Consider the following 26,000-nt stretch of genomic DNA (forward strand, 5'->3'; position numbering starts at 1 on the left):
TGTGGAATTTTCTCAAACAAATAATTCAAAGAAAGAACGCAAATTATTTTACAACTATAAATAATCAAACTATAAGACTGTCCCCAAAATAAAAGCTCTTCTTTTTAGTCAAACACAACCAAGGAAACTGATTTTTTTTTTACAACTATAAATAATCAAACTATAAGACTGTCCCCAAAATAAAAGCTCTTCTTTTTAGTCAAACACAACCAAGGAAACTGATTTTTTTTTTTGAACAATGGACATTTATAACAAATATTTTAGGGAGAAAAATACTAAAATTATTCTTAAGAAAATCAGTACTGCTAAAAAAATAATCAGTAATTCGTGCCAAAACGACTATTAACTTTCCAGGTGCTCAAATAAATGACTAGATTAACTATAAGGTATTCATTTGTTTCTTCCATCCATATTAGTTCCATGTACACTTTTCCAGTTGAATCCTTATAATTCATACAGTAACAAGGTCCCAGAAACTGATAAAGAGTAGAAGTTTTGATTGATAATTTCATGTCTACTGGAACACTAATACACCAAAATGGTTTTTGTGAATCATCCAGAAGAGTCAGATCCATAATGAAACAATTCTATAATACAGCAGAAAAGGAGAAAGAAAATCAGTCTTTGTGTCTGTTATTTCCATTCCAATGAAGAATGTAAAATCCTTTCCATAAAATACATCTTTAGCAGGTATAGAAAATAACAAAAAATATAATACTGGTTTTAAAAATCTTTCTTAACAAAATTACCAGAGAATAGGATAGATATATTTTTGCTTTATAATTATAATTCTTCATTATATAGGTCAGTCAAAATGTAAAATTCTTATATTCTAGATTAGTAAGAAGTAACAATTTTTACAAGTAACTATTACATTAACATCCCTCCCCCAAAATACCATAAAATTTGTTTGCATAATCCATTTGAAATCTATTCTAGATCAGAAACACTGCATTCAAAATAACTTTATTTGGAGATTGTTGGTTTTTTAGGGTTATTTTGTAGACCTATAACTTTTATACAGTGTGTGCTGCATTTATCTATTTTACAGTACACTAGCCACATAAAAACTTATTTTATAAGCAAAATCAACTATTTCCACAATTCAGCTATTGCAAATTACCTTAATAATGCCTTCAAATGCATCTGTCCTCCAAGACAATCCAATGTTTCCATCAAGAGGAAGATGTTGAGCTTCCTTTTTGTAACTGATTACTGAAAGCCTGAGATATCCATTTCTAATATATTCTGAAAGTAAATTAAAACATAATTATATTATGTCATGGCCAATAATGGTATGTTGAAAGAATATGTCAATTCTTTATGTCTCCTCTCAGTAAGATTTATGCTACCTATAAATGAATGAGGAATATTTCCTAGATTATAGTCATGGTCCATTGGAACATGGAATAAATAGAGATTACAATACTTTTGATAGCAGTAACAGTTTTGTTACTTTAATTTTTTTATGCCTTAATGACTAGCACTATAAAGTTCTGTCATATTCTGTTATATGACATAGCATTCTTAGGCTACCAAAATGGTTTTTTAAAATATTTCATTTTAATTGCAGTATTCTCAATTTTGTACTACCTGTCTTTTGTGACATCTGTAGAACAGTGAGCAAATGTTTTTGGAGAACAAAGTTTACAAGAAATACCATTAATCAACCCCAGGTTGTGACCAAAAATACTGTACATTTGGTTGGACCTTTAGCAGAAGAAACATCTTATGGATGAGAAATTAAATAGACAAATATAAATGGGTAGCTTATTGTGAGATTCTTGAATTTTGATAAGAGGAATACATAATGAAATATCATTGCTAACAGTTTTCTTATTTACAGTTATTAGAACGATTTAAGGTGAAGCATTTATGGTTTTGAACCTAAGATTGATTTTGAAACAGAATTGTGTACAAACGAAGAGCATATAATTGTTAAAATGTATAAATTTATTGAAATTTAAAACGGAAGAACAAGTAAAAAATATATGACAAAGAGGGCTAAAATTTTTGGTTATAATATACAGATGGAACAATGAAAAATGTGTGGCTGAAACAACTGAAATTTGCACTGTTATAATCTTAAAGATATTTTTTATAAAATGATGTATCATTTGTATATGTAACCAAAGAAATTGTCTAGAATACATAAGGGCACTTCGTTTTTTTCTTGGAAATATGAACAAGAAGGGACATTTTATCATGTTTTGTAGACATTACTTAAAACTGCTCTAAACAAGATCTAAAGCCACTTCTTTGTATATTTTACTTTCTTTTCTACTTATGTTACCTTTTTCCTTTATTGCATTTTAACTTTCTTTGATTTTTCTTTTTATTCTTCTTACTTTATATTAGTTTGTATCAATTTTTATCTTACCTTTTAAATATATATAAAAGAAAAACCATTAATCAACTTCAGTGTGAATACATATTCTTTTTTGTACTCCTCTACTGTAGCTACTCAAAGCTTTAAGTGTCTTTTATGGGCAACTACACTATGGCTTTTAGAAGTCAAACTGAATGATAATAATCTTCATTCAAAAATATGTTTTCATAAATATTCCTAAAGATTTGGGCTTGTACCATCATAGCTGGCCATAACAGAAATTATAAAATTCTTCAAAATTAGTGCTAAGTTTTGTTTTAAAAAATGTATTTTCTTCTTTCTCATTTTCTTACATGCCATGTCTTTCAAGGTTGTAAGCTTCAACTCAGGGGAAAAAATTGTGTAAGCCCACCCAGGTAAACTTTTAGACTGAAGACTACAATTAAATAAACACACATACTTTTCTTTTTTGGTCCACTGTAGATATTTAACTCTCTCTATACTGAAGTGGAAAAATCTACCAAGGAACATTGTTTTTTTAAAAAATACTGTATTTTTGCAATAATGAGACATATTGAGATGTCATGCTTATTCCTTTGAAAATTATAGTTTAAAAGCCCTGCCTTCCCCCAAAGAAACATTAGCAAATTTGCAGTCCAAGTAGTACCTTTTTTACAAAACAAACTGCGAAATGTGCTACACAGATAATTATTTCCTCTACTCTGTAAATCAATATGCAGCTGATAGCCATGCAGGCCATATTCAGGGTCAATATCATCTGGGATAGCCTTAATAGGGACTCCATAATGTCTCCTGTGGAAAAAAAATAAGAAAATTGTGTGTATAGGGTATATAATGACTACATAAAATGTTATATTATGAACTGCACATAGGGAGAAGAGTTTTCAGTCCAATTTCTCAGAGCTAGTTTCAGCGCTCAAGTATTTTCACTTATATTGGGTTACCATATGAGTAGTCTTTAGCAATTAAACCATTAAATATATAAAAATGAATCTCTTTGGGGGATTTCTAATATGTTTAACTGAAATTGTAAATGTCTTATTATGTTTATACAATCTTATCCCATGATATGGTTGCATAAACAGCTTATATAAACTCTTTATAAAATAGACTTTTGTGTTTCTTATTGACAATTGTTAAGAGTGTTATGTGGTAGGTACTTGTTTGTTTGAGTCCTAAAGTCTCAGAGCACTTTAGTTTCTTCATTTTCTATTACTTTGTCTATTTTATGGTTCCACCAGATCTTTCATGCAGGCAAATGGTATTTCTTGCAGATATTCCAGTCCTTGTTGCTACTTTATCATGCTGTTGCTTATAGTCAGTCTGTGTAATCTTCTTGCAGCAGCTAACTAGGTGATCCACTGTTTCTTCAGCTTCTTTGCAGAAGCAGCATTTGCTATCCTCTCAATTCTGGCTTTGTATGCATTTGTTCTCAATGTTTGATCTAGTGAAGCCAGAATTAGACCCTCTCTCTCTTTCTTCAACTTTCCTGTTCTTAGGCATTGTCATGTCATCTTGTTATTTGCTTTGCCTGGTAGTTTTTAAAATATACTTGCTATGTAATATGTTGTCTTGCCATGTCTCTTCTGGTCTTTCATGTAAGCCAATTTCATCTCTCCAGTATTCAGTAAGCCTTCCTGTTGTATTAGCATCAGTGCACCTTCTTCATTGTCCTTCAGATATTCTTTCAATGCTCTTCTTTTCTTCAACTATCTGCTATATTTGGAACATTTCTATTTCCCTAGCTAATTGAGCCTATCCACAGTGCTGTGTGGATGAAGGGCATGATTCATTGTCATTATTTTTGTGGTCTTTCTATCCAGGGCTTTTAGTTCTGCTTAAGCCCAGTCACTATTCTAGCTGCGTTATCTAATGACTGGAATTGCCAGATGCTAATTGCCTTAATGGTATTTCCTCTATTGAGTTTGAACTTTTCTTCCCTTTCATGATGTATTCACTTCTAATCTTAATTTCAACGTGCTTGGTGAAGTCAACTTAAAGGATGCCCAGGTATTTGTAGTGATTGTGTTCATCCCGATTCTTCATGTTCAAATTGTCCATGTAAAGGGGGTGAAATAACCTGGAAGATGTTTTTGATGTTTGATATCTATGGCCTGACTTATTGAGTATTGTTGATAGAAGTACAATGACAGTACAATGACAAACAGTAGCAGTGATAGTGAGACTCTGAAAGATTGCTTCCTTGATATTAACTGCTTCCAGTCGATCACCGCCAACCAGCAAGAAAAAAAAAACTGTTCGAAGAGTAGCACAGCTACTTCAGATTAATACAATCTGAAAGAACAAAGTTGAATCTTAAGCCAGCTTTTTTATATTACCACAAAAATTCTTTAAGCTTTTGTTTTTCATCTAGGTACACTGTGGACCTGGGAAAATTACTCCCATACTATTCCTCTCTGCAGAGGTACCAATCTGTTACTCTAATTTTATCCAGCCATCAATACCAAGGAGGGAGGATTAGTATTATGCTCCACAAACATTTAGAAAAGTGATATTACTAAAGCAAATACTATCATTCCTAGAACACATCTTCCTTTTCATTTCTGAGGAGGAGCAATATGAGCATCTCTGTTAAAACAACTAAAATCAGTACTTACACTGTAGCAGAACCAAAAGTGCTTCTTTCAATGATCTGGTGGTAATGAAGACTTGCCATAACAAAAGCAATCTCACCTTTCTACAAAATAATTACAAATAGCATATATTTCAAGAAATATCTGAAAGGTCTTTGATAAGCAAAATCCATTTAAGACAACAACATAAAAGCATCTTTTTGTTCTTGTATGATCACAATCCATTTCTGAAGTTTTTAAATTATACGATTACAATATTAAAATAAGAGTTTGCAGAGGCTACCTCATTTTGCTTAATGATCAGAAACAAAGTTCCAAAAATAAGCTATCCTAGTCCAAGTTATTCCATAGATAACCAATCACACTTGAACCTGGAGTGTACAGAAATTTGGAAAAGTGCGGCTTTGTTGCTCATAATTTTCATAAGGAATATTCAATCAAGAAATAATTATCTCCAGAATGGAAGTTTACTTGGATGTAAACTAGAGTTTGTAGATAACTTCCGTAAATTCTCAGGATTCTAATCAATCCACAGTAATCTCAATGTTTATTTTACATCATTTCTACCCCATATCAATTAAAGCACTGCCTCATAAAACACTAGAAAACACAAACCCAATAAATGTATGGCAATAGCATCCCTGAAACTTATGTCCAAAGACCCATCAAATGAGGATTGATTTTGCTTTCCTTCTAAAAGTTAACAGAAATTGTATTTCCATTTGTGGCAAGCCACAGAAAAGGTAAATGTCCAGATCCTTACTCCTTTAGCCTCATGGGAAGAGACATACACAGCATGGCCTTCTTACTTAAACTAGTCAACAAATGTATATAAACTCTTCCAAGAATAAAGTAAGAACTAAATCATTAATAATTAGCAAAATTAAATAATTAGGCTTATGATAATTTTAAAAAATAGAACAAGTCAGCAAATATTACCACAAACAGTTCTGAAATACATTATTAGCTACATTAACATACCAATTTTAATTGCTGTACATAAGCAGTAAAAATAAATATCTCCAAAAAAAAAGTTGTGTATTAAATAAACAGTCTTACCTTCCAAAGTCCCAGCATGAACCCTTGGTCAAAATGGTAGAGTTCAACAAGTGGATCACAACCAATCATTTTTGCATTTTCAGTCAAGTTAGCCAACTTGTATTCAGAAACTAAAGACCGTTGCCATGGGCTTCAAGGATATTAAATTAGTTAAACACAGAATGTCCACTGTTAGTAATTGAAGTTCAACAAAATTTCAACTTTTTAATGTGCAATTACTAGCAATAACGTAAACTAAAAGTTGCAAGTCCGTTGACAAGACCAGCACTATATATTTATTTATTTACATCCCACTCTCATACCAATCAAGGTGACATACATAGCATTCTTTTTCTAACACAACCATCTTAGGTGATATGTTGGGCTGAGAGAGAGTAATTGCTCCATAATCAGCCTGAGATCTTCTGGAGCTGAGGACAAACTGGAACTATTCTCCTCACTGTTAATCCAACCCCTTCTCCAATCCCTCTCTCCCAAATATCTTTTTATTATGGGAGTATTATGGAAGGGAAATCAACTTTCTTGTAATTTAAGGTGAACACTGTAATTCACATCTGTATAAATATTCTCAATAGTAAGACAAGAAACATACAGAATCAATAGAAGACAATATTTGTAGCTCAGGGTTGAATATGGAGTCTTTGATGCTGAGTTAAATTGTTTTCTTGCAGATGTTTCATTACTTAACTAGGTAACTTCATCAGGGCCAGAAGACTTTCTAGTGCTGATGATATTACCGGTAATGAAAAATCTTCCAGAAAATAACCAAGCTCAGAGAGCACAAAGGAACACCCAAACATAAAGAAATTGATCATTAATAATGCTTCCTTGGATACAGAAGGAATCATCATACTTTTGCCATATGAAGCTGCATATGCATATCTTTTTGCTTGCCCTCTTTCTGCCCTAGTTAAAAATAATAATCATATTAAACAGTCTGAAATAGCATTCCACTGATTTCCAATCTGATCACCACTTTTATTATTGTATTGTTCATAAATGCATCTACAGCATACTACAATAAATTAAAATTATACTCACAAAGATACAACTTAAACAGCGATTTTTTTAATTAACTTACCCATTACTATTATGCACTTTATCCTCACCCAAAAGTACTGGGGTCACTCCAAATAACTGCAAAGTTGACAAGGTATCTAAGGGAGGCCATTTATTATTATACCAATATACAGTAACAGTTGTTTCATTAAAAGAAATGTCAGCCTGATCGATTTCATGTTCCTTTTCATTTTGATCCTTTAATAAGATTACCCATCTCAGGCCAGAGATTCTGTGATTCGAAAGGCAAAAGAAGTGTTGAAGGCTTTACACCATCCCTTTAATAAGAAAATAGCTTATCCAAATGTTTAACAATTACCACTGTGCTAGGAAATTCCAAGGACATGTTTTGATTTTTTTTTTAAAAAAAAAATTGTTTCCCCACCAAGATAGCCTCTCTTCAACAAGATTTACATATATCTAACCAACTATATTATTCAACTTTATGATAGTGGCGAATATCTATAGCTCGGGTTTAGGATGAGGATGAAGGTTTGTTTGCGAGTTTGTGGATTCGTTTCCAAATGTTTCATTACCAGGCTAGGTAACATCTTCAGCAGAGTTTAGGGGATGTTAGTGTCAGTATTTTTCTATTTATAAGGGCTTCATGTGATCAGTAGGTTTTGTGATAAAGTCAGGTGTGGGTGTGTCAAGTGAGGGTCTTGTAATGGATCTTATCCAGAACCAAAGACAAGATACAGAAGGATGAAAGTAACAATGTAATCTACAAAATCAACTATAACAATTGCAACCAATTCTACATGGGACAAACATCACCTCAGTTATAAACCAGGATCCAGAAACACTGGCTGGCAGTCAAACGCCATGATCCCAAATCCCTAATCTCTACCTACAATGACACCAAGCAGCCCCAGTTCAATTGGAGCAACACAAAAATCATTGGACACACTACCACGCACTACATTCTTGAGTTCATCAAAGCCTGGCACTCCACAAGCAATTCCATCAGACACATTGACCTACAATTAGCCTACGAACCCCTCAGAATCCAAATCAACCGCAGAACAAACCAGAAACAGCACCAGCCCTCAACCAACCCACACAAGCCCCCCCAACTAGCACTTTACCTCCCAATGACCCTCACCTGATGTAACCCCACCACAACAACCATCACAAAACTCTCACTAATGAGAGACCCATTACAAAACCCTCACTGACACACCCACATCTGACCCATTACAAGATCTATTGACAAAACCCTTATAAATAGAAGAACATTGACACTGACATCCCCTAAACTTCGCTGAAGATGTTACCTAGCCTGGTAACAAAACGTTTGGAAACCAACCCACAAGCTCGGAGAACGAACCTTCACCCTCATCAACTTTATGAATTTGTACTTCGTAACTTACAACTAAATATTAGCCAGAAATCAAGAACTTCCATGTGTTCCCTTAATTAACAGAAATTTATAAGTGAAATATAAAGCTATTAAATGTAATATTTTATTAAAATCTTATTTTATTAATATTGCTTACTTGATAGCTTCTTTGGTTTTAAGTGGAAGACCAGTGTAAGTGTTTATTGGCTTAAGAAGCTGAATTATACTGGATCTTTGAGCAGCTATTTTTTTCTTAAAGTACTCTCTTTTCCAGCATCTTGACTTGGAATCTTGCAATTCTGGAAAACTCAGAGATGTGCAGTCTTTTTCCTGGACAGATTTAGTTCTCCATTCTTTTCTTTTAGGTAGAAAAGACTTAGAGTACATTTTGAACCAGACAACACTATTGAAAACACACATACAAATACAAATACTATGACAGCTGTCAAAATCATTAGATAACAAAACTTAAAAATAAGCCAATATTAAATATGCATTCCAGAGATAAATTACTAACAGGGTTCAATCATATATTTGAATTTAATGTAAGGAAGATCTCATTTAAGGCTGTGGATGGAACAAATCCTGAAGGCAGGACAAGAAGCAATGGATAGAAACTAATCAAAGAGAGAAGCAACCACTTCTAAGGAGAAATTTCCTGACAGTTAGAACAATGAATCAGTGGAACAACCTGCCTCCTGAAATTGTGAATGCTCCAACACTGGAAGTTTTTAAGACGAGACTGGACAACCATTTGTTTGAAATGGTATAGGGCATTGGTGGCGAACCTATGGCATGGGTGCCAGAGGCAGCACTCAGAGCCCTCTCTGTGGGCACGCGCACCATCACCCAGTCCTAGGCTTTCAGCTGGGTTTTATAAAACCTTTTCACTTTAGGCCTCGGCCGCCGTGTACAAAAAAAAAAAGGTTTAATCAATCAGTTAATTTAAACTTCTTGCGGGAAAAAAAAAAGATCTTGCAAAGTTGGAATTGATTGATTGAACTTTTTAGTCCCACCCAGTCTGCTGTTACTACTGCAGCCATGCCCACCCAATGGGCCACACCATCCAATGGGCCATACCCACCTAGCACCCGACGATGCATAAGTGGGTTTTGGGTTGCAGTTTGGGCACTCGGTCTCTAAAAGGTTCGCCATCACTGGTATAGGGTTTCCTGCCTGAGGAGGGGGTTGGACTAGAAGAATTCCAAGGTCCCTTCCAACTCTAGTAGTAGTAGTAGTAGTAGTATGCTGGAACTGGCTTGCACCTACAAATGAGAGCCAACTCCAACTTTTTGGTATTTCGCAAACTGATTGATAGCAGAGGTTATACTTACTATCTAGTATGCTAATAAGCTGCCCTATGGCTAGCAACAAGGCTACAATAATGAAGCCAAATGAACTATATTAAGAATCCAGTTGATTCTTAATATACAAATCCATATTTTAATGAAACTAATGGCAATAATTTCACTAATAACAATGAGCCAGCACTATTACAAGTATAGCCAATTTATAATTTCAATTCCTTATGTAGTTTTATTTTTTAGTTAGTGCTGAAAAATTAAATATGAATGCCAAACAATGAATGTTATATTACCTAATCAATTTTATACTATCATCTTTTTCTAGCAAAAAATCAATATAGAAAACCCTCTTCATGGTTTTAAAAAAAGTGTCATTTCATAACTACAAAAACTTGTCCTAGAGTAAATAAAATGTTATTGATCATCAAAAATTAGCATCAATAATGCTTAATATAAATTATGTTTGTAAAAAGACTAACATATATATACAATAATTACAGAACTTCATATGCATATGTTGTTGTATTTACAGTATCATTTTTAATCAAAATGGTTCTCACTGCAGTGTTTGAGACAGAATATATAAAGACATTATCCAATCAAGTTGTCTCATATAATCATTTAGACAACTTGATTGGGTAATGTCCTGAGCTACGTATTCTTCTTCACTGGTCTGTACTGAAACAGTGAAACAGTTTCTTTTTTGCTGATACAGATTTCAAAGATTTTGATAATTTACATTATACTGACTACTATTATATAGTAGCCATAACTAATGCTACTCCTTACTTGTCATTGGACAGATGGTAAAAAAGTTTGTTCACACAGCCAATACACAGTAGAGATGCAATATCTAAGTAGGAGAATATTTTCAGAAGTATTTCTGATGGTATCCTGGAGAAAACAATGTAGTAATTTGAGCAAAAATTACAGTCAGCAATTGTGTTTTAAGGAATGCAATTTACGAATAAAACTAAAAATTCACATTACAACTTCTTTAAACCAAACTAAAAATCTCAAAAGTCACTAAGTCACCCACAAATGTAACCTGCAGAAAATAGTTCTTCAAAGCACAGAAAACTTCTTATGCTCATTTGATATAAATTACATCATGTAATTTTGAATCATCCATTTAAAGGGCTTTTCTTTCAGCTGTAGTAGATTGTACCAAAAAAGACATTGTTCAAAGATTATTGAATGATATTTTAACAATGATTGTAAGAATAAATAAAATAGTTGTTAGGATCCTTGGAAAACACTGCATACGAGACCTCCTGACCAAATTTCACTATACATATATAATACAAATATTCATATAATACTGCATTATATAAACAAGTACACTCGTTTACTTCTAGCTAAACATCATCAAGATGCTTGCTTCAAATATTTCAAGCCAGAATCAAATATTTTATGTCATTAAAGAAGCCTAAAGCCATGAACAGAAAAATATTCTGCATTTTGAAATTATTCTAAAACATCACTGTAATTGTTCATATGCTATATAAAAAGTGTAATATAAGTTCCCATTTTCTATCTAATAATGGTCCTAAAATAAAGAATATTTTATGGAACAAGCTATCAGTTTAAATCGGCTACAATCATTCAAATTTCATCAAAAATAGAATCTTCTACCTTGAAAAAAGGTAAAATGTACTTTTGGTCAAAGATTCTTCTGCTGAAACTAATGACAAATATAGCAAATATAAAGAATTATTGATGAGTCAGTACCTTAAAAACGGATGAAATAAAAATATTGATGCTGTATTTGACTTTTTCCTTCATCTATGATCGAGTTCACACATTGCACTAAATCATAAATGAAGCTTTGTTCAGTTTTGGCTTTGTACACAGCTTGTTTGTAAGTTTTGTTTTACCATGTTATGTGCAATATATATAAATTCAATCACTATGGCTTAATGGTATGCACAACCAGACCATGAAGGCTATGATAATTATATCTTGGTTTACTTTTATGTAAGAATATAACCATTGAGATTTATATATCTGAGTGAATGTTTTTCAGTTACTGCTATAAAGTAAAAATGCATCTTACCTGTCAAAATGTATTACAGATTTTGACTTATTAGACTTCCCAAATTGCCAACAACTGCGTATCTCTTTCATTTTGGAAAGCTGCATTACTGATGAGTATTCTGACTCAGCACTAGAAAAACAAATACTTAATCTTAAAACTATTCCGACTCAAGTACTGTATGAATTCTTACTATGCTTTGAAAAAATATTGGTAGGCCACTTCATATTTGAAAGACCTAATTGTTTTACAACAGGAACCCTCTTCCTTTACCAATAACCTAGCCAAGCTTTCCCTACAGAATTATAAATGGTGAATAATTACTAGTTTTACATGTTACATTGCCTTTAAAAGTGAATTAAGAAAAAAACCAAGGGACCATAACAGTCCCTTATACAAAACAACATTGCTTGTTTAAGCAACACAAAGTACATAAAACTAGAGCCTCATTATGTTAAGCAACAATATATTTATTTATTAAATTTATATGCTACTCATTTCACTATTGAGCAATTCTGGGTAACAATATAATTTTGAATATAACTGAATTGAATTGAATGATTTACTGAATATACAGTAAATTCAATAACTGTAGTGGTATGGTATTAACAAAATGCCCACAGGGAAAGCTGGATTCGCTTAGCCAGCATGGTAATTCGTTTAATGACTGCTGTAAAAATTGTTGTAAACATGTAATCCAACTTGACTTACAACAGTATTTAGCTATGGTTGAACTGCAGTCCTTACAACAGTGGAGTGGTCCTAAGTTAAGGACTACGTGTATGCAATTCAACCATAGCTAAAATAACCATGATTAATACCACATATGAATCCAATTGTGTCACAACCCAAATTTGGGTTTGTCTTAACATAAACTTAACATTTAAGACACGAGCAATTTATTAAATCAGGATAAATTTCTTATTTACCACATGATTCACTTTTCATTTTAACTTACATTTCAAACAGTGCTGATATCTGTTGACCCTTGTACAGTTGTCTACATTTTAATAATGATTTATAGTTTTAAAATGGCACAAGTTATTTAAACCTTATTCAAGAATTTATCCTTCATTTTCAAAATATCAAATGTAAACCAGATAGGAAATATAACCAGATGAGCTAATTTGGCTCATTTCCCCGTTCTCTGCTCCCCACTAACCCATCTTTTTTTTTTTACTAATCATATGGATGCGTTTTTGTTTTTCCTTGTTTATTTTATTGTTCTATTATTTTACTTTGTTTAAACTTCCTTTGTATTTCTTTGCTTTTTTATGGTTGTGAACCACCTAGAGTAGCCCCATGGCAAGACAGGCAAATACATATAATAATAATAACTCCATCAGGTATTTTCTTTCCTTAAAAGAACCAATAAAGGAAGAAAACCATGAATGAAACCCGGGATCATAGCAATCTACCAGGGTAAAACTAGCCACAAGCAGAAACTTCAGAGGTGTGTTCCAGAGGGACGTCAAGAATTAAGGCGACAATCCTTCGGTTCCCCCACCGGTAGAGACTGTGTAAGTCTCTTAACATGGGCAAGTTGGCGGCGAGGGGAGACCTTCCCACCAGGACCGGGAGGCAGCCGGAAAAGCTGCAGGCTTCTCTTCAATTCTGCCGCAGAAAGACGCGGCTTGCCCAAGGAGCCTCCCATCCCTCGAAGCAAGCGAATTCGGGTTACCCGTCTCCCGCTGAAGAGCTGACCGCCAGGGAACTATCTCCGGCGGGGAGGATAAAGAGAGGCGGCGCCGGCGCCGAGGGGGCGCCAATTCCCCGCCGAACTTCGGCGGCAATCGAAGAGTGCAAGAAGCCAACGCTGTGCTGCCTCAGAATCCAACCGCGTCCGGTTGCCATAGAGACGGGCCTCGGGGAGGTAGCTTTGGAAGCCTCAGGTCGAAAGTGCACCAAAGCGCTCCTGGTCTCCGCGGGAGGGGGGGAGAGGCGGAAATCCCAAGCTCAAACTTTCTGTCAAACGCCCAAGCGCGCTTTGCCTCGAGCCGCGCAGTTTTCCCGGCTTCCCTTTGGCCCTGTGGACAAGGGGCGGGGCGAGCAGGCCAAATGGGAAAGGAGCGCACGTGATTTTCTTTATTAAATTTAGACGCTGCCTGTCTCACTCTCCAGAGTTTCCAGTTAATTCTAAGGGTTTGTACCACTAAAGCAGAGTGCTTCTAGCAGAAACGGTGGAGGGGCTGGTTCAGGTTTGGGGGGGAGGGAAACAGTGTATCATTCTTAATACTGTGGTGTTCTGCATCACTCCTCAAATATTTATTTGTGATCACTACCAACTATGGAACATATATGCCCTGCCCTTGCAGCATCTTCTGCAGTGCCCCAAGTATTCTATCAAAAATGTTGCTTTCCGTGCATTCCAAGCCTTTGAAAGATACAACCTTATTGGTCTCCCATCCCCACTGCTGGGTTGAAAAGTTACATTCAATTAATCCTTGAACTGGCAGAAATTATACTATTATAAAATGTACTTTCTCAGCGCTGATGCCTATTTCTTGCCTCTGTTCTCAGTCGTTGACTTAACGGTGTTGGTAGAAATTCTAGCCCACTGAATAACACCAAACAGCAAGTTGAAATTAGAGATTTATTGGCTACAACGGTTTGCAAAGCGTGGTGGACTCCAAATAAATATTTGAGCCACACCTGGTCACAGCAAAAACACACATTATATACATTCTATCCCGACGCCTTGGCCCCTCCTCTGAGGTTACAATCTTATCAGGATCGCCTAAACAAAATACATTATCCCTGCCCCTTACTATTTTGCTTCACCTATTCCCTTATATGTACTTTATCATGAAATCCTATAGCTCAGTGTGGAAATCCTATAGCCTACGTGCAGAACTCTTCCAAGGTACGTGAACATGTAGAAATTGTGTAGAAATCTTGCAGTCTACGTGTAGAAATTTTTGTTTAGAAATCTTTCTGTCTGCGTGTAGAAATTTTACAGAGTACGTGTCACTTTACTTTTTATTCTAAAATTTTATTCCTAACAACGGTAATGGGCAGATGTTATATATCTTGAGTCTGTCCTTGGAATAAGTGAAAAGGCATTACAGGTACTCCTTACTATCACAACTGAGACTAAAATATCTGTTGCTAGATGAAAGACTTGTTAACAGAATTTTGCCCCATTTTACAACATTTAACAATTGTTAAGTGAATCACTGCAGTTAAATTAGTAACATGGTCATTAAGTGAATCTGGCTTCCCCATTGACTTTGCTTGTCAGAAGGTCACAAAGAGTGATCACATAACCCCAGGATACTGCAACAGTCATAAATATGAGTCAATTGCCAAGCGTGTGAATTTTAATCACATAACACATGGGGATGTTGCAATGGGAGAAATGGTCATTAGTCACATTTTTCAGAGCCGTTGTAACTTTGAATATCACTAAATGAACTGTTATAAAGTCAAGCTCTACCTATATTCTCACATTTCTTAACCTTAGCAACTTTAAGATGTAAACACTTCAACTCCTAGAATTCTCCAGCCACCAATTCTAGGAGTTGAAGTCCATATATCTTAGAAGTTATTGAGGTTAAAAAATGTTGTACTACGCCAGTGTTTCTCAACCTTAACAATTTTAAGGCATGTGGACTTCAACTCCCCGAATTCCACAGCCAGCAATGCTGGCTGTGGAATTCTGGGAGTTGAAGTCCACATGCCTTAAAATTGTCATGGTTGAGAAACACTGTACTACGCTAACACCAATATAGCTAAGCAAGAGTTAAGCCTCTCTCATGGATAAGGTTGAGATGAAGATTGGATAACCATCTGTTTGGGATGATATCAGGACTCCTGCCTTGTGTGTGTGTGTTTGGAGTAGAAAACATCCAAACTCGCTTCCAGCCCTATGATTCTATGAAGATAAAGCCTCACAACGTGAAGAAAAGCTAGGGGGAAAACACCAATCATGGCACTGCAGCAGGAATATTCACCACAACCTGTTGAGGCTTGAAGGTACCTATTTTGGGGATAAGTGCAGGTTCCTATGTCATGGATCCCTTACACAACTCTGCACACATTGCTACAGCTGATTGCATGATAGTTTTTTTCCAAACATCAAAGGCTCTTTCAAGCAAAGGCTTCTTGGAAGTATGGGAATTACATTTATATTTTTCTCCATATCTAAAAGGAATTAATATATAATTATGCTGCTAACTTTACAATATCATCATTTTCTGATCTTTTGATTTGTCAAGCTAGCAAGAAATTTGAATGAAAAGTAGCTGACAATAAGATAATGTGTGAGGAAAAGCTGTGTAAGAACCGTTCAGGGATGTTATTTGCCCCAATTCATGAATCCAGTAGAACTCTGTATGTGTCTGTATTTCTTTAAAAATGGTTCTGTACTTTGTATAGCAAGCAAATCCATCTTTAAAGCAATTTAAGAGAACACTATTAAACCCAAGCTCTCTTCCACAGAATGAAATTCTTAAATATCACCAATAATAGCTTTACAATTTATGGGAGAAAGGTGACTTTTTTCCATTAGTGACTTGAAAAACTCACAAAAGTCAAAGAGATACTAGCAATAAATATTTCAAATGCCATTTCATAGGATAAGATACATTTCTTTAACCTGGGGTTTTCCAGTTGTGTTGGACTTCAACGTATGACAATTTTTACACAGCTCAAACTGACAAGGAATCGTAATTTAAAGGCTTTTAAATTTTGGGGAAAATTGTACTATGAAGATAATATGTAACTGGTGGAATTTGATCATTCTGGCTAATGCACAAGAAAAACTATCTGAGATCCGTATAGCATGCGTTATTCAAGTTCAAAATAGAGAATAGCATCAACGCGGTATTTGATACTATTCTCTATTTTGAACTTGAATAACGCATGCTATACGAATCTCAGATATTTTTTTTCTTGTGCATTAGTCAGAATGATCAAATTCCGCCAAAAGCTCCTTCTCTATGAATTAAGCCCGCGAACTGAAAGCTGGAACTCTACTTCTGTAATCTAATGCGCTTTCAGCTCTATGGAAAATATCGCGCCTTGCATTTTGGGAATTGAAGTCCTTCATTTGTTTTCTCTGCAGATCAGTGAGCAGATCGTATATCCTGAAAACTACGGTTCCCACAATCGCTTGCAAACGTAAATGGTGCGGCGAGTGGCAAGTATCTGTGACAGTAAAGGTCGTGGCCGCCTTTACTTTGTTCGACTTCTTTCAACAAGTGAAAACTGCAAAGAAAAACATCGCAATGAGTCGTTCAACGGCTACCGGCACTTTGCACCGAGAGTAAACTGCAGAGCGATGCCTCCGGCTGCTTGCATAAGTCGCAAGGGGGCTGGAATTGATTCCTGGGTCTTACAGGAATAGTAAATCATGATGCTTTCCGCTTTTGTGCGAGGAATTTGCTGTAGTGACCAGCTACTGAGATCTGCGGTGAAGCAGGCGCTTGCACGACATAGGACGGCATTTCTAAGCACTTGGGCATGGTCCAGAGTAGGGCAAGGGTTCAGCCATGACCATGTCTTGAGTCCTGAGATAGGCTACGATGGCATAAAGCGAAATTTATGGGTCCCCTCGAGTCCCCTGAGATCCGAAAAATCAGAGAACAGGAGCTCGCAGGTGCCTGTGCAAAGTAAAAAGGGAGACGTTTCACTGTCAGCTGCTCAAAAAGGTAAGGAGGGAGAGACGTTGCTTTCACGTTGCTCAGAACGATAAAGCGTTCCCTAAAATGGTGCAGTTTTCCGTGTTTCCGAATATCTCTTTGTTACTCTGCATGAAGGAAAAATGAGGCCCACCAAACATTTTAGGAAGTGAGATCTAGAGTCTCTTGCTATGGATAATGTTCTTTGGGTCTGGATGGTTTCAACATTTGAAAGGTAAAAAGTAGCCTCCTTCTTTGAAAAAAAACCACTTTGGCCTAATATAGTCTTACAATCTCAGCCTGCAGGGCCAATATGATAATTACAGGAGTGAACCTTAAGCAAATCTGGAAGGCATGTGGTTGCAGCAAAATGTGTGGAAGAGGAATGGGGATATCATAGCCAGCCAGGTTTTGCAGAAATACAAATCTTAAGTGTTCTTCATTTTGCTGGGATTTGTAGTTCAGCAATTATGTTGCCTGGAACTTAGGTAACTAACACTTCAAGGGCCAAAGGTGAAATACCTTGGCAGGCATAAGATCTTTTTTCACTCCTAAGCTGAATGTTTGGCAGAAAATAAAATTTACTGTCTCCACTATCTGTCTGTTCTATTTAAAGTCACCTTGGGTATCTGATTTACTATCAGAGCAATGGGAAGCAGCTTAACAGACTTTGATGTTGCTTTTGGATGGTGACAGAATTAGGAGAGACACAGTAGTTTATCCTAGTACAAAGGACAATTTAAAGTTAACTCATTTTTAGGCTAGGGACAAGCCTGTGTTCAGTTGGACTTGTTCTTTGTCATTCTCCAGTGGCATTTCAGGCATCTCTTCTGGTATTTCATCTGGCAGAGCTGCTCTAAAAACCAATTAACATTCCAGGTTCAGCAAATAATGAGAGATTTCATAGAAACAATGCCATCTAAGGCTGTTGTCCCATCCTATCCCAACTCAAGGCTAAGGCCTCAGTCAAATTACCACAGTTCCATTGCTGTTTGGGGCAGAATGCTAATAGGTCTTGTCTTCTTAGTGAAGAGGGCAACAAACTAAAACAAACAAACAAACAAAAAACAGACAGCAAACTAAAAAAACACCATGAAAACTGGTGGTAATGTCCTTGACTACCACATCATGTTACAATTGCCCAGAGACAAAAAAAAAACAAAAAAAAAACAGATCTAATGTTTCCCATGGACCCTTCATTACTTGGGTCAAGTCTGTGTGGCTATAGTAGCCATGAATTCCTGAACTGCCACAGTCTTTATGGCATCTGGGACAGTTTGAGGTCACCAAGAACTTTTAACCTTGGCAACTCTGCTGCTAACACACCAGCAGAGTCCAGCATTTCAGACAAGAATGTCATTGCCCAGCAGGCAGGCCGGTATAGCAACACCAAATCCTATATCAACGAGAGAATCTCACATCCAGTATCTGCAGAACAGAAGGTTTCCCAAATAATAAATGCCATCCAACCTCTCCTTCCCTGGGGTTGTGACTGTTGTCAGATTTGAAATCCAGATGGAAATATCTCCCATCTGGATCCACCCAGGCATCAGTAATCAGTGCCAAATCAGCTGTCTTGTCCACAACCTTACATTCAACCTTACCTTCAAAATACTAACAACTAGAGTCCAGGGCCATGTAGAATCCAGTGAGTTGGAATTGGAGTGATACTGATTATTCTCAGCAGAAGTAAAAGCTGTTTCTTCCTCCTAATTAAGTAGCATTTAACTGTTATACTATACTATTTATAATATATATGTTTTACTATTTATAAAATATGTCACACCTCGACTATTCCAGTTTTATATTCATTGGATTTTCTGTTTTTTATTGTTATCACATACTTTGTGTTCTTTTCTGGGCTATGACTGAAATAACATATCTCTCTAAATATATAGAAAATTAAGAAACTTTTTGGTAGTCAGGTATAGCTTCATGCATTTATCTCTGAAAGGTGAAGTGAAAACACAACACAGTTGAAGCTTTTTCAACTAGTCAAAAACATGGGCCAAGCCATGCCAAATTTTTAAAGAATAATGGCAATAATGATTTACCTCTGCTGTTTTTAGAACTGCTGTTATCTTTGTTCTGGAATAAGTATTTTCTTGTCCATCTCATCTGTGCCATGCAGTCAGTAATTGTAAAGAAAGGGAGACGATATTGGCAGAGATTCAGCCAAAGCTAATCCAAAAGATTTTGCTGCCCCTGTTAGTGGAACAGCAAAATCTTTTCTATATAGCAAATTAACCAAGAACAGTATCCACTAATCAAAACTAAACAACCATAGAAAGTTCCTGATCAAAAATCCATCCAAATGGATATATTCTTAACGTTCTTGTGAACAGAAAGCACAAGTACATCTTTCTGTTCAGTAGTGCAATAGCAAGACTACATTAAAATCTTAAAGAAGATAGAGAATGAAACAGCTGTAGAACGTTAGTACATGTGATAGAACTAACAATTTAAATGCTTTTCTCACTGTTCTCAAGACAAAAGCTATTAACGTGTTTTGATTCTCAGAGGAAGCTCTAAAAGGCATTAATTTTAGATCTTGTTCTTTTTTTATCTGGTATTTTACAGCTATTTTGTTTGTTGTATTCTTTTTTCCCTCTTTCAGTGAAAGAAGCAGGAAGAGATTTCACTTATTTGATTGTGGTGATTATCGGGATCGGTGTAACAGGTGATTAAAAAAAAATTCTAGTTTACAAAGTGCTTTAATATTGGCTCTTTAGAAGATTGTTTGATTCATTGGCATCTGATTTTCTTCTCCTTTAGGTGGGTTATTCTATGTGATTTTTAGGGAATTATTCTCTTCTTCCAGTCCCAGTAAGATCTACGGTGATGCCTTGGAGAAATGCAGAGCTCACCCTGAGGTTTGTGTCCAAATTTCAATGAAAAAGATGTTGATTGTAGAAAAAACTGCCTTAATTTTTAAAAAACATTTTCTTTAATTGATCCTCAGAATCAATGGAACTTGGTGTGCTCATTATAAAGTGAAAGATAGTTTTCTTAAAGATTGCTGATTCCCAACATCTGAAAGTAGGATTGGCCATTCTTCTTCTGCCATACCAGGGACGTTATATCATAGCATTTTCACAACATATCAGTTATACACAATCTATTTAAAATAAGCCACAGGTGATAAAGTATCTGTGCCAACTGCTCCACTGTGTTCTTTTTTTCATGAATTGACATTTTCAATATTCTTCATAAATTCCAGCATGGCTATTCTATCATTCAGCATCAAACGCAAGGAAACCCAAATTTCATATTAAAAATTTACAGAGGGAAGACCACAGAAGTTATTTAAATGTAGTGGTAGGTAATATTAGACCAGCTGATCCAGCACATGAAGCTTTTTCCCCAAAGAAGCATGCCTTGTTTTACTAAAATTTTGAAATCAATATAGTAAAAAGATATAAATTATGTCTGATGGGAGATTATATAGCATTTGAAGTTATTCTGATGAAGCTACTCACTAGTCCTGGATAGAAAATGGATCACTAAGCACGTTGTCTTGTTGTAACTAATTAGGTAATAGGAGTTTTTGGTGAACCCATAAAAGGTTATGGTGAAGCTACACGTCGTGGGAGAAGACAGTTGGTCAGGTATCTATTAATGGAACCCTTAACATTTCTATTAAATGTTATTTTCTGGTTGTTACTGTCTTTGAACTTGTTTTTACATTATTCAGCTTACTTGATTCTTCTTGTATTCAATTTAAAAAGTAGTAATTTAGCCTAACCTAAATTTACCTCTAATGAATGAAATAGCAATTAATAACAATCAAAGCTTTGGATTGTTTCTTAGCAAACATACAGGCATTTGTTTAGTATTAATTGTTGTCCATGTCCGTTGATGCTGATATACCTCTTATATTGTTATGGTACAGGTAGTCCTGAACTTACAATCACAATTGAACCCAAAATTTATGTTACTAAGTGAGAAATTTGTTAAATGAATTTTGCCCCATTTTACAACTTTTCTTGCCACATTTGTTAAATGAATCATGGCAGTTGTTAAATTAGTTAACACAGTTGTTAAGTGAATCTGGCTTCCCCATTGACTTTGCTTGTCAGAAGGTTGCAAAAGGTGATCACATAACCCCCAAGACACTGCAAACCTCATAAATATGAGTCCGTTTTAAAGTATCCAAATGTAAATCACGTGGCCATGGAGATGCTACAACGGTTGTAAATGTGAAAAACTTTTGTTAGTGCCCTTGTAACTTCAAATGGTCAGCAAGTGAACTGCTGTAAATCAGGGATTACCTGTATTGGGAGAGTCAGTCCTTGTAGAATTGCAAGAAAAGTAGCAAATAGATCATTACAGTTTTTAAAAGTGCAATATAATGAAGTGCTTACAAAACTGCAGATGGAATTCTCATAAATACAGTCTACCATATCTAAGATTCATTTTTCAAATTCTAAATTTACAGTTCAGAATCAAATCAGACTACATTTGTTCGTCTTTATCAAGAAAACACCATATGAAGCAAGATGGATTATAGTTTGGCAAGCTTGATATCAGAGATACAATCAAAGCTGTACAAATATCTTAGAGAAAAGACAATATGAAAGGACATGGACCATCAATTCCATTGCTTAAGCTCACACAACTTAGTACAAAAGGATATGAAATGTGCCCATCTATAGGGCAAAAGAAAGAATATTAATCAGGCCGAACAAAACATCCAACATTATTTCAGCATGAAATAGTGAGTAGTTTAGAGGTAGGAATATGTCCTATCTTGGGAAATACTTCATAGAAACAACTAGGAAGTAGTTAAATAAATAATTGATAAAGTCTTTCTGTGGAAACGTCCCATGTAATAAATCTTTTAGTGTTTCTGTACCTGAACAATGAAAGATTCAAAGGAAAGGCTGTGAAAAGTTCTCCATTATTATTCTCTATTATTATCTCCATGTAAATTTAAATATTAATCAGGATTAACTGGGACAAACCGAATAAGAGGACAAACCTCATATGGGCAGGAAATATTCTTCAAATCTTCTTTTATAGAGACCCAGTTTGGTCTAGTGTTTAGAATGGCTAGGAAGTGGGAGATCATGAGTTCAAGTCCTGCCTTAGTCATGAAAGCCAGCTGGGTGACTTTAGGTCAGTCACACTCTCAGCCCATCCAAGATGTGTTTGTTCCCCATCTTGAGGTGCATATTGTCACATTAAGGACACATCTTTACCAGTAGCTGGAATTCAGAACTGAAAAATCAGATTTTTTTTTTCCCAGTGTAGAAATTTGGTTTTTGTTTTTCTTTCTCTTTAAGCATATTGTTTTCAATAATGCAATTTTTGCCTTAAAGAACTAGTTTAGAATGTAAATTATGTACATAGGATTTATATAATGACTGGGTAAACAATTTTCTAGGTATCCTAAATCTTAAACTTGTGTCACATTGAAAGACAGCTCCAGGTTTATGAGATTCCAACAGCAGAATCAAACATGTTATATTATAGCTGAAGGGAAATGAGTGTCATTTTCAGGGTGAAGGCATGGCAGGACTATTTGTCAACTTACTTAAATTAAGGCATAAAGATGCCATATACAACTATCTAGTGCATTTTGTTATATTGTAACTGTGTAAATTCAGGAATGTATATGGATACTTGATCTCTGTGCCACAGTGATAGGTGTTACTAGACAGGGTACTCAAAAGATAATATTTACTGTAAAAAATATTGTATATTGTCCATTTTATGTTGTATTCTTTAGCTTCTGACTTTAGTCTGGCATACGCTTGATTCAGTTCATTTCCCCTAAATACCCTTGATGAAATTTGCTTCTGATTAAACTGGATAGAATTAGACATAAATAATATTTATTGAAATATTCTGTCTGATTGTGTTGGTGAATTTGGAACTATGAGCCTAAGTAGGATAGGTATAAAAAGTTTTAATTACATTCTGAAAGAAAGATAATGTTTACTGTGGCACAGATCCAAAGTACATATAATAAATGAATGGATCTAATCAAATAAAATCTAGAAAACTGGTATGTTTCAACAAATAGTTCTAAATTTTCCTCTCCTGGCTTCACACTATATCAAAGCACATTGACATCTCGTTGCAGTAGTATTGCTCACTACCTACATTTGAAGGATTGTGTTTACTGTGTTCCCATCTTTTGTTAATTAATTGTTTGCCATGGGCTGCAGCATATATTTAAGTTTTGAAGTCACAGTTGCTTTATCCAAAAATTGCAGATGTACGATTTGAAGAATTGTTTTCTTATGTTGGAAAATATTTCTTTTGTGATTTTCATCAGCCACATTGAGTTTGTAAAAGATGGATTGAAATACATGCGTCTAAAATTCTACATTGAGGGATCTGAAAAAGGAAAACAAGGAACTGTTCATCTTGAAGTCAAAGAGGTACAAAAACTCCAATAAAATATAGACCATAATTTAATACAGACGTGGAAAAGTTCCACCTTGTAGAAATGTAAGTGGCAATCTCAGGCTTTTCCTCATAGTTACATACCATATAAGCTGGAATGTGATTGGATCATGTATTAGACTAGGTTTATCTGTAAAGGAGAAGACAATGATCTGATCTTTGTGACATGTAAGGATTCAGCCTTTAGGTCAGATTTCTTTCCACATCTCTGATTTAATATTTAAATTACCCACATCTTCTCTTTCTTCATTTTTAACAGAAATTACCCTTCTTTCTTTAACAGAATCCCGAAAGTGGAAAATATGATTATCGTTATATTTTTGTGGATATCGATAGCTACCCTAGAAGAACAATAATTGTTGAAGACAATAGATAGTGGAATGATTGAAAAAGTCTTTCATTGCTGGGATACTTATTGATAATATGCAATGAACAACGAAATAATAAACATGAAAAAGGTAACAAGGCATGTTGCATCCTTACAGACTGTCCACGTAACTCAGAGGAACAAGTGGAACTATATATAATGAAGTTGCATAAATATTGGAAATAGAGAATTATGAAAATAATAGAAATGCAAATAATTTGATATTTTTTATACAAAATTAGCAGGAAGTTCTCACTGCAGCAAATGTGTGATTCATCAGAGATTCTAAATTTGCGAATTAGTTTTTATATACATGCATCCAACAAGTAAACTTCTAAATTTTTGGAATGAATATTTCTGTCTCAACTTGGATTTCATATCAATATTATAATAAATAAGACCTAAAATATATAAAATAGTGTTTTTTTTAAATAGAGTTTGTGTGTAGTTTGTCCCTCAAACATTAATTTAGAATGTTAAGTAGCAAAATATATTATAATAGAGTCTTGGCTGAATAATTTCTGATTTGATTTTGTTTCTTGGGAAGACTTATTGTAGATTGAAATTAGCATACTATTCATTTTTTTTTTTTTGCACATACAAGAAAAGCAGCCAGTTATGAAATGGTGCCTTTTTAAATTGCATTCATGGCCATAGTCTTTCATTTGTTGAATCTTTGTCAGGAACACGAATGACCCTATGAAATAAGCTCTCATACAACAATTCAATACTTATCTAGACAACAGTATTTACCCTGTCTAACATGACAGAGTTGATTAGTAACTATAAAGATAGCTTAAAACTAGCTTGGATCAGTCATGTTGGCAATTAGGTAGCGCTAAGAATAGCATCCTGCTATGACATTACTCATTCCAACCTTGGTTAAGTTGTAACAAAGTTTCTTATATTCTAAGCTCTTCTAAGAGCAGAAGAATGTTTAGCAACAATCAAATAATTCTATACAGTATTTAGTATACTTGTTTGGCTTCATTGAAGGTAAAGAATGGTTCCATCTGGTGGTTTTAAAGGAACTTGCACCAATTCTAACATCCTTTTCCATAGTTCATTTACATGTAGATCTTCATTATGCAGTTAATATATGCCTCAAAGTCATAGCATTGTTTGAATATTCGGAAAATGTTTGAATGTTCAGAAAATATGGAAGGGAAGGAGGGAAGGAAGGCTTATACTTTTAAATTAAATAATTAGAAATTTAGCACCTAACATGTTTTTTTATTTTGTTTGCAATATGGCACTCTTATGGCTTGTGTTCCTCCCCCCCTTCCCCATCTCAGGGTAGCTTGCTAGCTGCAAAGACAGTTTAACAAAACACAGTTGAACAGTGTCAAGTCCCAGCAATTGCTTTTTTAGGCTGCAGTATGCCTATTTACTTTTATGTACAGGGACAAAGAATATAATTCCACATGCTGAAATCTGATATAGGCACAATTTGGAATATACAATAAATTGCTAATTTTCAGGTAATCTATATAACTGTAGGAAAATTTTTTTTAAAAAACAAACTACTCTACAAAATAAAATAGCAATGCAGAATGTAATTTTGCCCACTGACCACTTTGGGAAGAATAACTCTAACCCTAAATTTAGCCATCGACAAAGAAGATCATAAACAAGTAAACTGAAAATGTATTCATAAATTGCCAATACTGGCCGTTGTGAACAGAGCTGCACATGGAACAGTGGAAACTTGTCTAGTAGAGAATAGATCAGTTTGCAGAAACAATCTTTCTCTTAACCTGGAGGTTTCTTTTGCGTTAGTTAATTTGCTCTTTTGCACCTTTTCTTCCTTTGCCTCTTGCAAAACACCTAGATTGGAAAAAGAGTCACTGATGCT

The 26,000-nt window shown here is 34.9% G+C and overlaps 2 protein-coding genes across 5 annotated transcripts; one reads left to right on the plus strand and one right to left on the minus strand.

Annotated features, from left to right (window-relative positions):
• Positions 1-222: 222 nt before the first annotated feature.
• FBXO15 (F-box protein 15) lies at positions 223-13,749 on the minus strand. Of its 4 annotated transcripts, none has more exons than XM_039334377.1 (10): positions 13,425-13,749; positions 11,765-11,875; positions 10,498-10,602; positions 8,562-8,807; positions 7,085-7,294; positions 6,004-6,133; positions 4,969-5,048; positions 2,997-3,142; positions 1,124-1,248; positions 223-587 (listed from the first exon to the last, which is right to left on the minus strand). In XM_039334377.1, the coding sequence occupies exons 1-10, from the start codon at positions 13,595-13,597 to the stop codon at positions 318-320; spliced, it is 1,596 nt and encodes a 531-aa protein (XP_039190311.1). In that variant the 5' UTR covers positions 13,598-13,749; the 3' UTR covers positions 223-317. The 4 variants fall into 4 exon arrangements, with proteins under 4 accessions (XP_039190311.1, XP_039190313.1, XP_039190314.1 ...); XM_039334379.1 differs by lacking the exon at positions 13,425-13,749 and adding an exon at positions 13,251-13,411; XM_039334380.1 differs by lacking the exon at positions 13,425-13,749 and adding an exon at positions 13,162-13,261.
• Positions 13,750-16,848: 3,099 nt separating this feature from the next.
• TIMM21 (translocase of inner mitochondrial membrane 21) lies at positions 16,849-25,656 on the plus strand. Its single transcript, XM_039334381.1, has 6 exons — positions 16,849-17,394; positions 19,982-20,044; positions 20,140-20,237; positions 20,899-20,972; positions 23,648-23,753; positions 24,062-25,656. The coding sequence occupies exons 1-6, from the start codon at positions 17,097-17,099 to the stop codon at positions 24,152-24,154; spliced, it is 732 nt and encodes a 243-aa protein (XP_039190315.1). The 5' UTR covers positions 16,849-17,096; the 3' UTR covers positions 24,155-25,656.
• Positions 25,657-26,000: the final 344 nt, after the last annotated feature.

Source organism: Crotalus tigris, unplaced genomic scaffold (genome assembly GCF_016545835.1).
Source record: "Crotalus tigris isolate CLP2741 ecotype Arizona unplaced genomic scaffold, ASM1654583v1 scf7180000017630.2799268, whole genome shotgun sequence".
In the NCBI taxonomy this organism is placed as follows: domain Eukaryota; kingdom Metazoa; phylum Chordata; class Lepidosauria; order Squamata; family Viperidae; genus Crotalus; species Crotalus tigris.